The following is a 13,207-nucleotide window of genomic DNA, read 5'->3' as shown; positions in this document are numbered from 1 at the left end:
GTATATTCATTATAAGTGACTTCTATCTATAAGGAAAGGGATCCTCTTTTAGGAAAATGATTTGGGAAGAGTAGGAATGTAGGATTACTAATTATTTACATAAAGTAAGTGATACGTAGCTTCCTTTTTTCTTGGGATGACAATTTTTCATATAAGGATGGGGGATACTCTGACTTACGAGTTTTCAGATGAAGGAAGGATGACAAATTAAGGGTATCTTGAAGTTGACAATGAGGTTTTGAATTATGTCTTTCTGTGTTTATATTTTTTTTAAGTCATTTTGAGATAGCATTAAGGTGAGATAGGTGTAATAGGAAAAATATGAGAGGGAGAAATAATGGAGTCGCAATGGTGATTATAATTTAATTCATTATAAAAAAAAAAGATAATTCTGAGGTCAAGATGAGGCTTATGTATTTTAATCTTGGGATGGCAGGCTAGGTCGTGTAATTTGTGTCAACATATTAATAATAAGTACGTACTATAATTTATTCATAGAATAGTTTGCTTACTTGTTAATAGTTTGCTTACTTGTTTTCTAGCTTGCTAGCTTTTTACACGGTGTTGTAGTCTGCCCAATCCAGTAGCACTTGATTGATTTCTAGCAGCCTTTTGACATAGTTTGAATCAAATTTAGGTTTCAAGAGCCTACATAAAAAGATAGTATTTTATGTCTTGTTTTCTAGTGAATCTTCTTTTGTTGCATTTGGCTACGATAGTCAGAAGTTATGCTCGGTCTTACTTTTATATAGTTGTTTCGGCAGTAAACTGCTTCAACACAACGAGAGCAATGGTAAAGAAGCACTAAGAAACAAAGGAATTTGATGTTGGGGGAGATGAAACTGAACCAAATAATGGCTGCCTACGTACCCAAGATCTATTCTATAGTGATCAAGTTTCCACGTAGTTCCTTATGAAAAATAATGTGGTATTTATATAGGTAGAGTAGAGAGTCCTTGTAGCTCAAGTAATCTTGTTGCTTGAGTAATTGTGATAGAATATAACTGTCAACTGATAATTATCTCTTTGATAAGAAATGAATCTTGACATAAATCAATGTACATTAGTGGCAAGCCATGTGGCTAAGGTTCAGCCTTAGACACATGAGTTAATGGGCCTGTACATTGATCCATGGTATTGTAAATTGAGATTTAGCCCTGTTGATTAAATGAATAAAATAAAGACCCCTACTAATGGACGTTTGCCACGTAGGTGGGGGTCTGAAACACCGCCCCCTCTTTGTCATGCGAACAAAGTTCACATGGCAAAGAAGAGAAGAAAAATGAGCGGAATGTATAACGAAGTGTCGTGCGAAAGGAAATGATAGGAAAATTGACTGTCGAAAAAATCGTGAATTATCGGGAACGAAAAAATGTCAAACTAACATATACGGAACGCAATGTAATTAAATAAAAGATGGCCGAAAAATGCACAGAAATAAAATTGCAAAAGAATTCGATTGCCAAAAACTGTACCGAACGCATAAAATAACAATATGAAAGTTGATTCTGACGACGTCAGGCCAGCGAAATAGCGATACTAGTATAGACCGTTGAAATTATATGTAGGGGCAATTTAGTAATAATAGGAAGAAAAATAAGTGAAATACGAATTGGATTCCAAGGTGAAGACTTGAGCGACTAAAACTGTATGCCACCCCAAATTAGATAAGAATCCGAGTTAGATAAGAATCCAACCAGCAAAACGTATCTACGAAATATTATATAAGTGCTGGCTATACTCCATATGCCAAACAGTATACGAAAAAAAACTAAGTAGAGAAAGATACAAGGGTGAGTGATATGGCGTGGCAAGGCAGCATGCCATGAGGAATTGGAACGAAAAGGTTAGTATAAATTGGTTAGACTGATTCGCAATGTTCTCCGCCTCTTCTCTCCTTCTTAGATGCTACTTCTCAAACTATGGGCGAGTCGTTCAAAAAAAAAAAAAAAAAAAAATAATAATAATAACAACGTGAACACGTTGAGTACGTATTAGTACAAACAGATACAAGGTGCTTTCTTTTCTCGCTCCTCCGTGGTGGTTTTTGTTCCGTCTTATTCAATAGGTTCTAATATATCTGGGAAGTGCAATCAAACAATCTTTAAGAGTGTGTCAAGTGGGGTAACAAACTTGGAAACAATATCTTTACTAATACTGAAAATTTAAATGGTGGGGCAACATATAACAGTCTTTTATATCTGGATTGGGTCCGGGCTAGGATTGATAGATTATTATCAGATAAAGATCGTAATCTTGGTGTTCCTCCCTGATTAATTGTTATCCTAATTATTTGCACCTTCTATTAAGATATGCGTACATGACCTATTCACAGACTTAATGTTATGTAGGTTATGGTTAAACGGTTTCAAGCATAGGGGCACATAGCAAAAGATATGGCAGACCCAATGCTAGAAGAAAGTAGTTCACACGGTAAAGACGGGAAAAAAGACAAGTGCCGAACTCGAGAAGGTTAAATATCCGTTCGTGAGGGTAGATCCAATGCTAGAAGAAAGTTTGTTGTTGTTTACAGAGAAGACAATAAACGACGAGCCCGAGAAGGAGAAAACTCGTTTTGTGTTGACAACGATTATGGAAGGGGTAAATTTTCTATATACAAGGTGCACACTGGCAAGAGCACCAAATCCGTTTAGGGTCTTGTTTGGGTGATATTTATGGGTGAGGCATACTATTTCTATTTCACCGCAGAAAAACTGTCGTTCACCGTGGATAAAAGCAAAAAATAATGTAAGTGTGACCAAAACACGGATAATTTCAGAAAATATGATAAAGCGGTGTCAATGATTTTCGACAGCATGAAATAGGTATGTTAGTAATTTTTATCAGTTATCTTAAAATTTTGGTTAAGTCTAAAAGACTGACGAAAAGTTTAATTTTGTCGTCGTAGGTAGAAACGGCGGAATTACGAGCAAAAAATATTGACGAAAAGTTTTGAGCGGAAAGATTTCAATGCCTTAGAAAAAAAAATAAAGAAGCTGAAGAAAGGTTTTGCTCAGGGTGACCGCGCCGCAATGCCGTAGAAGAAAATAAAAATAAAAATAATAATAATAAAGAAGCTGAATAAAGTTTTCGCTTAGAAAGTTAATGTAATGCGAATTTTTGCCGCACGGAGAAACGACGGTTGTACGAGCCTCGGAAAGTTTCGCTCAGAAAGTTCGGCTTAATGCCTTAGAAAAAAAAAATAATAATAATGACGCTGACGAAAATTTTTGTTCGGAAAATTTATCGTAGAAAGATCTGTAGAATGCCTTAGAAAAAATAACGACACTGACGACAATTTTCGCTCGAAAATTTTTTCGTAGAAAGATCGGCACAATGCCTTAGAAAAAATAATGAAGCTGACGAAAATTTTCAATGCCTTAGAAAAAATAATGAAGTTGACGAAAATTTTCAATGCCTTAGAAAAAATAATGAAGTTGACGAAAATTTTCGCTCGGAAATTTTTTCGTAGAAAGATCGGAACAATGCCTTAGAAAAAATAATGACTGCGAAAATAGTTAACCGAAAGCTAAAAAGTTTAACTTAAGATTTCGAAGAAGAAAATGAAGATTTAATCGAACAACCGTAAGACAATTGGCAGAGATAATTGATTAGGTAATTGTGTTAATGTAATACCATAGAGCTAAAACTTCTTTTGATGAAAAATAAAAATAAAGATCGGTTTGTTATTGAATATTGTTGTTGTGTTAGATAACATACCTGCGGTAAACTGACAATATTGTAGATTTATGCAGTTGAAATGAAATAGAACGAGACGCCCCCAATGCGTACTTAACTTTGCAAAATTAGGCTAAGCGAGCATAAAAACGTTCAAACTTAGGCTGACGAAGCTAAACGTGGTAACCTCGTCAGATTTTGTCGGAACAATAGTAATGGACTAAGCAAGCGTAAAAGAGTTCAAACTTAGACTGGCGAAGTTAAACGTAGTAACTCCGTCAGATTTTGTCGTAGCGATAGTAATAATTAAGCGAGCGTAAAAAGCATTCAAACTTAGACTGACAAAGCTAAATGTGGTAACTTCGTCAGATTTTTTCATAATGATAGTAATGAACTAAGCGAGCGAAAAACGTTCAAACTTAGATTGACAAAGCTAAATGTGGTAACTTCGTAAGATTTTTTCGTAATGATAGTAATGAACTAAGCGAGCGTAAAAGCATTCAAACTTAAACTGACGAAGCTAAATGTGGTAACTTCATCAGATTTTTTCGTAATGAGAATAACGAATTAAGCGAGCATAAAAACGTTCAAACTTAGACTGATGAAAAGATGACTGCAAAAGTGATGCGTCTTGACCCTTCGCTTCTAACGGCGGCGAAGAGATAAGCCAATGAATCGGCATGACGTAAGTCATTTCGGGGTCTTTGAGTGATAGAGATGCAATCAAATTGTTGAGCAAGACTATGTATCAAACTAAGATAAGCCGCCATACACTCATCTCTTGCTTCAAAAGACCCACCAAACTGATTGGCAACAAGGGGAGAATCCGTGTATAACTGGAGCTTTCGCGCCCCCAGTGTCAAAGCTGTTCTCAAGGCACAAATGGCAGCCTCATACTCGGCTTCGTTATTTGAATCGGCAAAGCCAAGTTGCACAGATTTCCCAATCTTTTCTCCGTCGGGTTTAACAAAAAATGCATCCAATTCCAGACCCAGATTTACTATGGGAGCCATCTGAGTAAACAATCCATAGGTCAATGGGATTAGGAATTGAGTTTTCATGTTGGTCTTTGTCACCCCCAGTTATTGGCGGCAGAATGTCTTCCATAGATTCTTCCTGGCGCAAGAAATCGTCAATAGGAGAATCATCAATCATCAATAAGCTCTTACAAGAGTTAGAGATTTTAGGCGGTACACACGTTCAGGTCCGACTGGAGATTGTCATTTTCTTTGCGTGTAACCAGCCTATCTAGGTCGGTAGTTTGTCTGGGATTGTGGTCTTCCCTCTAGTTGTTTCTGTGACACCTTCTCTCCCTGCCTGGTCGGACCTGTCTGGGATGGCAGTTTTTCTCAAATCTGCGAGGTCGGCCTTCCCTATCAGGTCGGTCCAGTCTAGGATGAAGGTTTCTCTTATACTTTCTTCCGTGACACCTTCTTTCCCTATCTGGTCGGACCTGTCTAGGATGGCGATTTTCCTCAAATCTGCGAGGTCGGCCTTCCCTGTTAGGTCGGTCCAGTTTGGGATGAAGGTTTTCCTTATACTATCTTCCATGACGCTTTCTTTCCCTGCCTAGTCGGACCTATCTAGGATGATGATTTTCCTCAAATCTGCGAGGTCGGCTTTCCCTGTCAGGTCGGTCCAGTCTGGGATGAAGGTTTTCCTTATACTGTCTTCCGTGACGCCTTCTTTCGGAGGCGTTTGTACCGCTCATTTCGCGGTAGAAATGTCGGCGCAGTCTTTTCTTTGCTTCCGGAACCTAGTAACAAAAGTATGTAACTTTTTGTCACGTATTTGTTTGATGTTCAGAAGTGAGTCGACATCCTTTGGCGTCTTGCAATTGTGGCGGAAACGATTAACAAACTGATTTTCTAGTTCATTGAATTGGTGAATTGATCTTGAAGGCAACTAACTAAACCAGTGTAATGCTTCTCCCTTTAGAGTTGATGGAAAGAGCTTACACATGAGTGGATCATCTCCACCCCATAACACCAACTTATTTTTGAATGATAGAACAGCAAGCAGGATCTCCTTCTGACTTATCATAAAGTTCAAAATCGGTTTGTTTGAAGTCGGGATGGTGGTAAGCTTCTTGAATGTTGAGCAAAAACTTATCAAGTATGCCATCATTGACTGTCAAGTTTTTCATTCTTACATCCCTTGACTCTCTATCGTTAAGTTTTTTTGCAATCAACTCTTTCAACTGTTGTTCTGTTAGAGTTAAAGTATTGGCTCGAACAAACTGGGCGCCGATGTCGTGCCCATGTGGAGAAGGATACCTTCCATTATCTCTTATTGGAGTTAGAGATCTTTGGCAGTACGCACGATCAGCTCCGACCGGTGATTGTCTTTGTCTATCCCTGTAACCAACCTGTCTAGGCCGGTAGTTACCCTTGGCTGGGTGGTCGGTATAATTATACCACTTCTCCATGTTTTGTTGCTCTTGTCTGGGATGCCCGCCTTCCCAGTCATGTCGGACATATCTCGGATGGCGGTCTTTCCTAAAATTGTTTCTCAGAGGTAAATCTTCCATTTGAGATCGGACATGTCTAGGGTAGTAGTTATCCCTGCCAATCCGATTCTCCCCATAAGTACGGGTAATAGGGTCATTACTCTTAGAGTGTGCACTGGTTGATTGTGTTTGAGAAATAACACGTTGTTGAGGATGATAAAGTGGATCTTCAAGACGGTCCCATACACTGGAATGGCCTGCGTCCCTTCGTGGTCGCCTGATGTTGTTGAATTTGCAGCATCGTTCACCGGCCTTTGCCTCTTTGCCAACTTCCTTCTCAAGTTCCTATTTTAAATTTTTGACTCATCGTAACTCACGCTCAACCGTATTAGGAGTGGCGATAGCGGAGGCGGTGGTGGTGGTGGTGCTGCTGCTACGGTTGGATGTTGAGAATTGATCCTACCACTAGGAGCAACTTGATTGTTCAATGGTTCTTGTATTGGCCGATTTGAATTTCGAGGGTTGCGAGTCCTATTAGCAGGAGGAATATGTCGACTATTTGGTCTGCTTCTTGTGCTTACCGTCTAGATTGTTTCTCGTAATAATGAATTCTAAATTCCCCACAGACGGCGCCAATTATGTTTCGGCAGTAAACTGCTTCAACACAACGAGAGCAATGGTAAAGAACGCACTAAGAAACAAAGGAATTTGATGTTGGGGGAGATGAAACTGAACTAAATAATGGCTGCCTACCTACCCAAGATCTATTCTCTAGGGATCAAGTTTCCACGTAGTTCCTTATGAAAAATAATGTGGTATTTATATAGGTGGAGTAAAGAGTCCTTGTAGCTCAAGTAATCTTGTTACTTGAGTAATTGTGATAGAATATAACTGTCAACTGATAATTATCTCTTTGATAAGAAATGAATCTTGACATAAATCAATGTACATTAGTGGCAAGTCATGTGGCTAAGGTTCAGCCTTAGACACATGAGTTAATGGGTCTGTACATTGATCCATGGTATTGTAAATTGAGCTTTAGCCCTGTTGATTAAATGAATAAAATAGAGACCCCTACTAATAGACGTTTGCCATGTAGGTGGGGGTCGAAACAATAGCCATGGATCTCATTATAAAGACTCTTATATATGTTGTTGTTGTTGTCCTCTTTCTTCTATAAGCAATTAAATGATTTTCAATTAGTTTGATTTGTTTAGTAACTCTTAGTATGTTGTTGTCAGAATGTGTGGCATTGATGACAAAGGATGTGACAATTGTCAATTTGAATGCTCCCTTCGCTGTACTCAAAGATACAATTGTCATTTTTAGCTATACTTTTTATACTTAATTTTTTTGTTTATTGGGTACAAGTTTTTCAGTGTTAGTGGATTAGTATAATCCTAAAGCTGAAACTTTTTAACCAATTTGATTGGTTAATATTAAATTTTCGTTTAACTGTTACTAATATTGGATCGAGTCTCATTTTTTAACTTCACTTTCATGTACTCAGTATAGTAAAGAGTCAAAGAGGTTGGTTGATTGTGGTTAGATATTTGTTGCATGTTAGCTATTCTCGTCATTCTGGGTTTTCAATTTCAGTTAGATGATGGTGTTCTCTTTCGGGAGTGTCCAAACCTGATGCTTTTGCCTTTCGAATAATTTTTTAATCCCCTCAGTTGGATCTTCCCTAGCTTGCTCAACTGATATTTATTTGCCAACTTATTCATGCTTTCTATTTATTGGCAACAGGTTCAAGCATCACGGATTTGAGTGGAAATCTCATGCACATATTGCAGCAAAATAGTTATTCAACCATATTTGCTCAAGAAATGTGTTCGAGTTTACTGCCTCACCTGAAAATGTGAACTGCGAAATCCGAATTGAATATATAGTTTTCATGATGCAATTCAACGGTGTTGTAATTATTTGACTTTGTTGAATTGTCAGTTATTTTGTTGCTTCAATTCGTAGGGAAACCATATTGTGCCTATAGTAGAACCTATATGAGCGCACTTTTCAGTTGTGCTGACTTTTTTTTTTTTCTTTTATGTTACTTCTCAGTTAATCAAAATTATATCGTTATTCAAATGCTAGGTAAGTGGGTAGATTCTTATGAAATTTTATTTGGATATTGTTTAATTTTAAGAATGCTATAATTTTGTCCAATGCTGTAATTTTGTCCACGTCTGGAGGAGATGACACATGTAATTAGAAGATAAGATCATCAAATTTGTGGCTCCAAGTATATGTATCTCACTAGGGTACCTCGAGGTGAGCTAAGCTTTTACCTCCGGGGGAGTTTAGTATGTACTAATCTTTGGTTTTTAAGATAGCGCCAAAGGTGTGCTGAGGTTATTAGTGCCATACGGCACAGGCAATTATTGATGTCTAATGGGATGGACAGGTTGTGTAATATATTTGGAATGTATGGTAGAAGAAGGTGCAGGTAGCCCATGAACAATACTGTAGGTGGTATAATAGCAAAATACAACACAATATTTTTTTAAAAAAACAATGAATCATTAGTAACGGATACAAAACCGTTAGAAACATTCTAACAATAACGGACAAACTTCCTTACTATAAAATCATAGTGACACTTATATCCGTTACTGATGGAGAACTAAAAAAAATTGGTATCCGTTACTAATACCTTGTAACGGTTACGTATCTGTCACTAAAATTAATTTCAGTGACACTTTATATCCGTTAGTAAATTTGCTAACGGATATGAAGTGTTACTAATTTTCGTTACTAATATTTGTCACACTTTTGTGTCAACGCAAGATAACCGTTACTAATATTTGGCAGTAATGGTAGTATATCCATTACAAATAGACTGATATGGTGTAGTGATTGTCTTTGACTAGGTCATTTCCAACATGAGAGTGTTGATGACTGAAGATTCAAACAATGCTGCAGCAGTTCTTTCTTGTTAGATGATGATTCAAGGTACATAGGTCAAACTATTCAATTTTGTTATCCATTCATTTCCTTGACTCCATACATGCAAATCTGATAACGTAGTGATCATTTGCTTCCTTCCATTTACCTCACAGCATACCCTTTTCAGTTTATGACATATCGAAGTCAATGGAACAGATTGACATATCCAACATTGAACCACCTCCACTCATCCTTTCAATTAAGGCTTCATGTTTCTACTTCCACGTGTGGAATAATCAGTCTACTTCCCATGGGGTTTTGCACTCTAGATGTATTTACTTTCATATGAATCATGATAGCCTTTAAATCATTCTGTTACCTCTTAGGATTACCTTTCTGCATCGAAGAAATGCCCTTCTGACATCCCCAGTCAAGTATAGAATTAAATCCAAGCTTCACTAGCATTATATTGCTCTCTCCGACCTGACGAGACAGTCTTCCACCATTTTGTTGTAGTGTTCTTTTTGAAGTGTAAAATTTTGGTTCTCTTATTCATACACAATGTTTGATATTCGTTCAGATGTAAAAGCCTAGGTTGACCTGTCCTTGCAATGGAGTAGCATACAGACTGACTTTGTATACTACTCGATGTAACTAATTTGTTATGTACTAATTTTTATAACAGTATTCGAGACTTAGGCAGGACAAAAAATATCGGTATTTGTACTTGTCTACTGTAGTAATCCAAAGTATAATAGTCTTCCGAGTTATCTCATTTGTCAAAAATTATATTTTGAATTTCTTTCTTCATCTTCATTACTTTGGTATGATAGATTCAAATCAAAAGATATATTCTACTGTCATGTTTATTGGTGAGAGAAATGTTGCTAAAAAGTTACCCCCCCCCCCTCCATCACGTCACTATGTCAGAAGAATGTGTCAATGTAGAATTATTGCTCATCCTCTGCACTTCATCACTCGCAGTACTTCATGTACTAACTCCGGTGCTTGATATATATTCTCCCACCTGCAACTTGTTTGTAATTGACCTGTGTCTTAAATTCATTTATGAGTATACAAATATCTGAATTCTAATGTAATAAGCCGGTTCACGGAAGCCTAATAATAGCAGTATGTCACTAAACATTTGTCTGTTAATATGAACTGTCATGCGCCTTTAGATTGCACACACTCTCACGTGATGAATAAATTTGATGCCTATGTTAAGACACAAGTCATCCTTATATAAAAATAAAAATATTAGTCAGTTGATAAGACAAATATGATTAGCTTTTGACTAGTTAAATTAACTAGCTAGTTTTAATTGTTAATTTTTATTTTTTATGTGAATTTTCTTCATCTTTGACGGACAAATATTTTATGATAGAGCAAATTTGACAAAGAATAGTGATATCGTCATCAAAATTAAGATGATCAAAGTTCAGAGTTATGTTCTGAGTGAGAGAGACATAGATTAGAGAGTTAACAGGTCCATATTGGATCGGTGAAGCTGTTAATTAAAACCATGAACGGTATTACACGTCGTCCAAAAAAACTATATTTGATAATTTTGTGTATAAAAAAAAAATAGCAGTTCTAGAGTACACCCTTAATATGGGTGTGCTGGCATCTAGAGCCTTGGTTATAGACTTTGCCATGCAATACACCCTCACCTCTTGCTTATTAGAGGGCCCAGATATGATAGCGCAGGTACAGCCTGCATACTCTAGATTTTGGTTTAAAAAAAACTAAAAATTTAAATAATGTGATGTATCCAATCAAAATAAACTTTTTAATCAGACACAATAAATTGTAAAACCTACACCAATACACATCATGGTCAATATCATCTCTGGTGTGTACATATCTCTTATTAATTCATGGAATGCTGGCAAGGCCGGTTGACAAAGCCCTTGTAAGCATGGTTTTACAATTCGCCCGGTTTGACCTGGATTGGAAACTCCCCAAATTGACGTTTCACTATTGAACCGGGTTGAACCAGTTTTTTAACGGTTTGAACTGCCAGATTCAAGTTATGAACTAGGGCAACTCGGTTGTTCAAATGTTATAAAAGGTGTTTAACTTGGGAGTTTCTACTCAACCCGGCTGAGTTGATTCAACCAAATACTTCCTTTAGTAGCGTCAATTATAATTAGAGATTACAGTCAAGTGAGCGGAGCGAATGTTTTGGACCGAGGGGGGGGGGGGTATGAGGCAAAAAATGTGATTTGGTTGGTTTCTGTCTGCCTGTCCTCAATTTTCTTCTTTTCGTCTCCCTCCACTCTCCACTCTCCACGCCCTTCTCCCTCTCCCTCTCCGCTCACGCCCCAACTGCTTTGCAGTATACTAGTCATATTGTTAAATCTACTGTGTGCAGGCTGTACCAAAATTAATGGCGCGCGATTTTTACTTAACAAATAACCGCTCTGGTTTCATTTGAATTAGTGGTTGGAAGACTTTGAACTCCAGTTTAACCTGATCCGGTAAAAAAACAAGTTTTCAAAACGACCGAGTTTGACTTTGACCCAAATTGAGTCAGTTGGACGAAATCACTTTAGTCAAATTTCACCTGTCATAGTCATACTGTAAATACAAATTTCAAAATTTTGGTGCAAAAGAGGAAACCAAAGCAACTGCAAAATTTGCCTAAATTTGGAAACCAAAAATCGCACTCTATCTCAATTAACTGTTAACAAATTAGGGTAAGTAGAATACTTCAGTCATCTCTCAATTAACTGTTAACAAATTGTTTTTCATCTCTCTTAATTGATGATTTTTCGTTTCTCTACCTTAGATTTTGCTTGCATTGATTCTGCTTCGATTTTTCTTTATGTGATTTTTTCTTTGATTTTGCTTGCATTGTTAGTTATTGATGTGAATTTAATATATCGATACTGTTCAGGTTGTGCTTGGTTTTCTTCTCCTATGTGATTGTTTATGGCCGGTGTCCTATGCGATTGCTTCTATAGAGATTTTCTAGGTGTTTTGGATAATTGGCCTGGTAGAAGTTTGATTCTTATGATACCTTTTCATTCTTGTGCTGCTGATTTATTTTATTTTCATGTATTCGTCAGTTTAGTGACGTTTAGTTGGCGATGGAGTCTAACCAGTCTAGATTCGGTTTATAGCGCTCATTGTCGCCTTATTGATGACTAAATATTGGCTATCATTTTTGATTGTTTTTCCCCTTGCAGGGTTTACTTTGTTCTTCTCGACGAAGGAAGAAGCCGATTACTCCGCTTGCGCCCCACTGCAAAGCAATTTTCTAGTAATTGTTGTTGAAGAAGAATGGGTAAAAGGAAAAGAGCAATTGCAATTTCGGGGGGGGAGATGACGTCATCGACCCAGGTGCATTGAGGTTCAAGGAGCCTCGTAAGGTAGATAAATCACGTAAAGCATCCACTGCTAAATCTCAGAAAGTTTCTGCTTCTTCAAAATCCGAAAATCATGTGAAGAGTCACAGGTAAAATCACTTTTAAACTTATTTTTTTAACTTTAAAGATCTTGTTGCATATCCAATAATTTTCTATAAATTTCAGAAAAGCCAACTTGAAATGTCATGTTCTGGAATCGTATATATGTTTGTTTGTTTGTTTGATTATAGTTTTTTTTACATTTAAACTAGTTTCTTCAAAAATAATTGGAATTTATCGAAACAAGTCAACATGTTATATGTATTTGTTAAATGTTAGTAGTCCATGCACAAGCAGTTGGCTCCAATCCAAATGTCAGAGTGCAGCAAAAAGTAACTTCTCCCCATAATAGTTTTTTTTTTTTTTTGGTTGGAAAGCGAGGTTTTTATAGAGGTCCCCTACCCTTTTTCATAAATAAAATCATAGCTTGTTACATTCTCTTACATATTGTTTGCCACTTGCATCATCATACGTTATTTTCTTTACATCTTCTGAAAATAAACTAGGTACTAACTCTATATAGCTAACAGTAGGTATGTTACTAGCTAAAGCATCAGCTAGTTTATTTGCTTCCCTAAACACATGGATGATACTAAATTACTCAAAAGCTTCCTTCATCCTTCTAGTGCCTCTGATCGTTTTCTCTGCTTGCCATGGATGCTTTTTGTCCTTTGTGAGAAAGGTTAGGACATTCTGTGAATCTGTTTGTACTCTTATCTTCTTAATGCCGTGTCTTATAGCCATCCTTATCCCGTACTCAGCAGCTTGTACCACAGTGTTC

General features: G+C 37.0%; 1 protein-coding gene across 1 annotated transcript in view; it reads left to right on the top strand.

Moving 5' to 3' along the window:
• Positions 1-12,282, top strand: part of LOC147503616 (uncharacterized) — a 44,333-nt gene extending 32,051 nt beyond the window's left edge. Inside the window, exon 3 of the mRNA XM_086604906.1 lies at positions 12,208-12,282. Coding sequence (XP_086461032.1) covers positions 12,208-12,282 — 75 coding nt within the window. The remainder of the gene's footprint in view (positions 1-12,207) is intronic.
• The last annotated feature ends 925 nt before the right edge of the window (positions 12,283-13,207 follow it).

This window comes from Coptis chinensis, chromosome 4 (assembly GCF_015680905.1).
Source record: "Coptis chinensis isolate HL-2020 chromosome 4, ASM1568090v1, whole genome shotgun sequence".
NCBI classification, from domain to species: domain Eukaryota; kingdom Viridiplantae; phylum Streptophyta; class Magnoliopsida; order Ranunculales; family Ranunculaceae; genus Coptis; species Coptis chinensis.
This window is presented reverse-complemented; position numbering and strand designations above follow the sequence as displayed.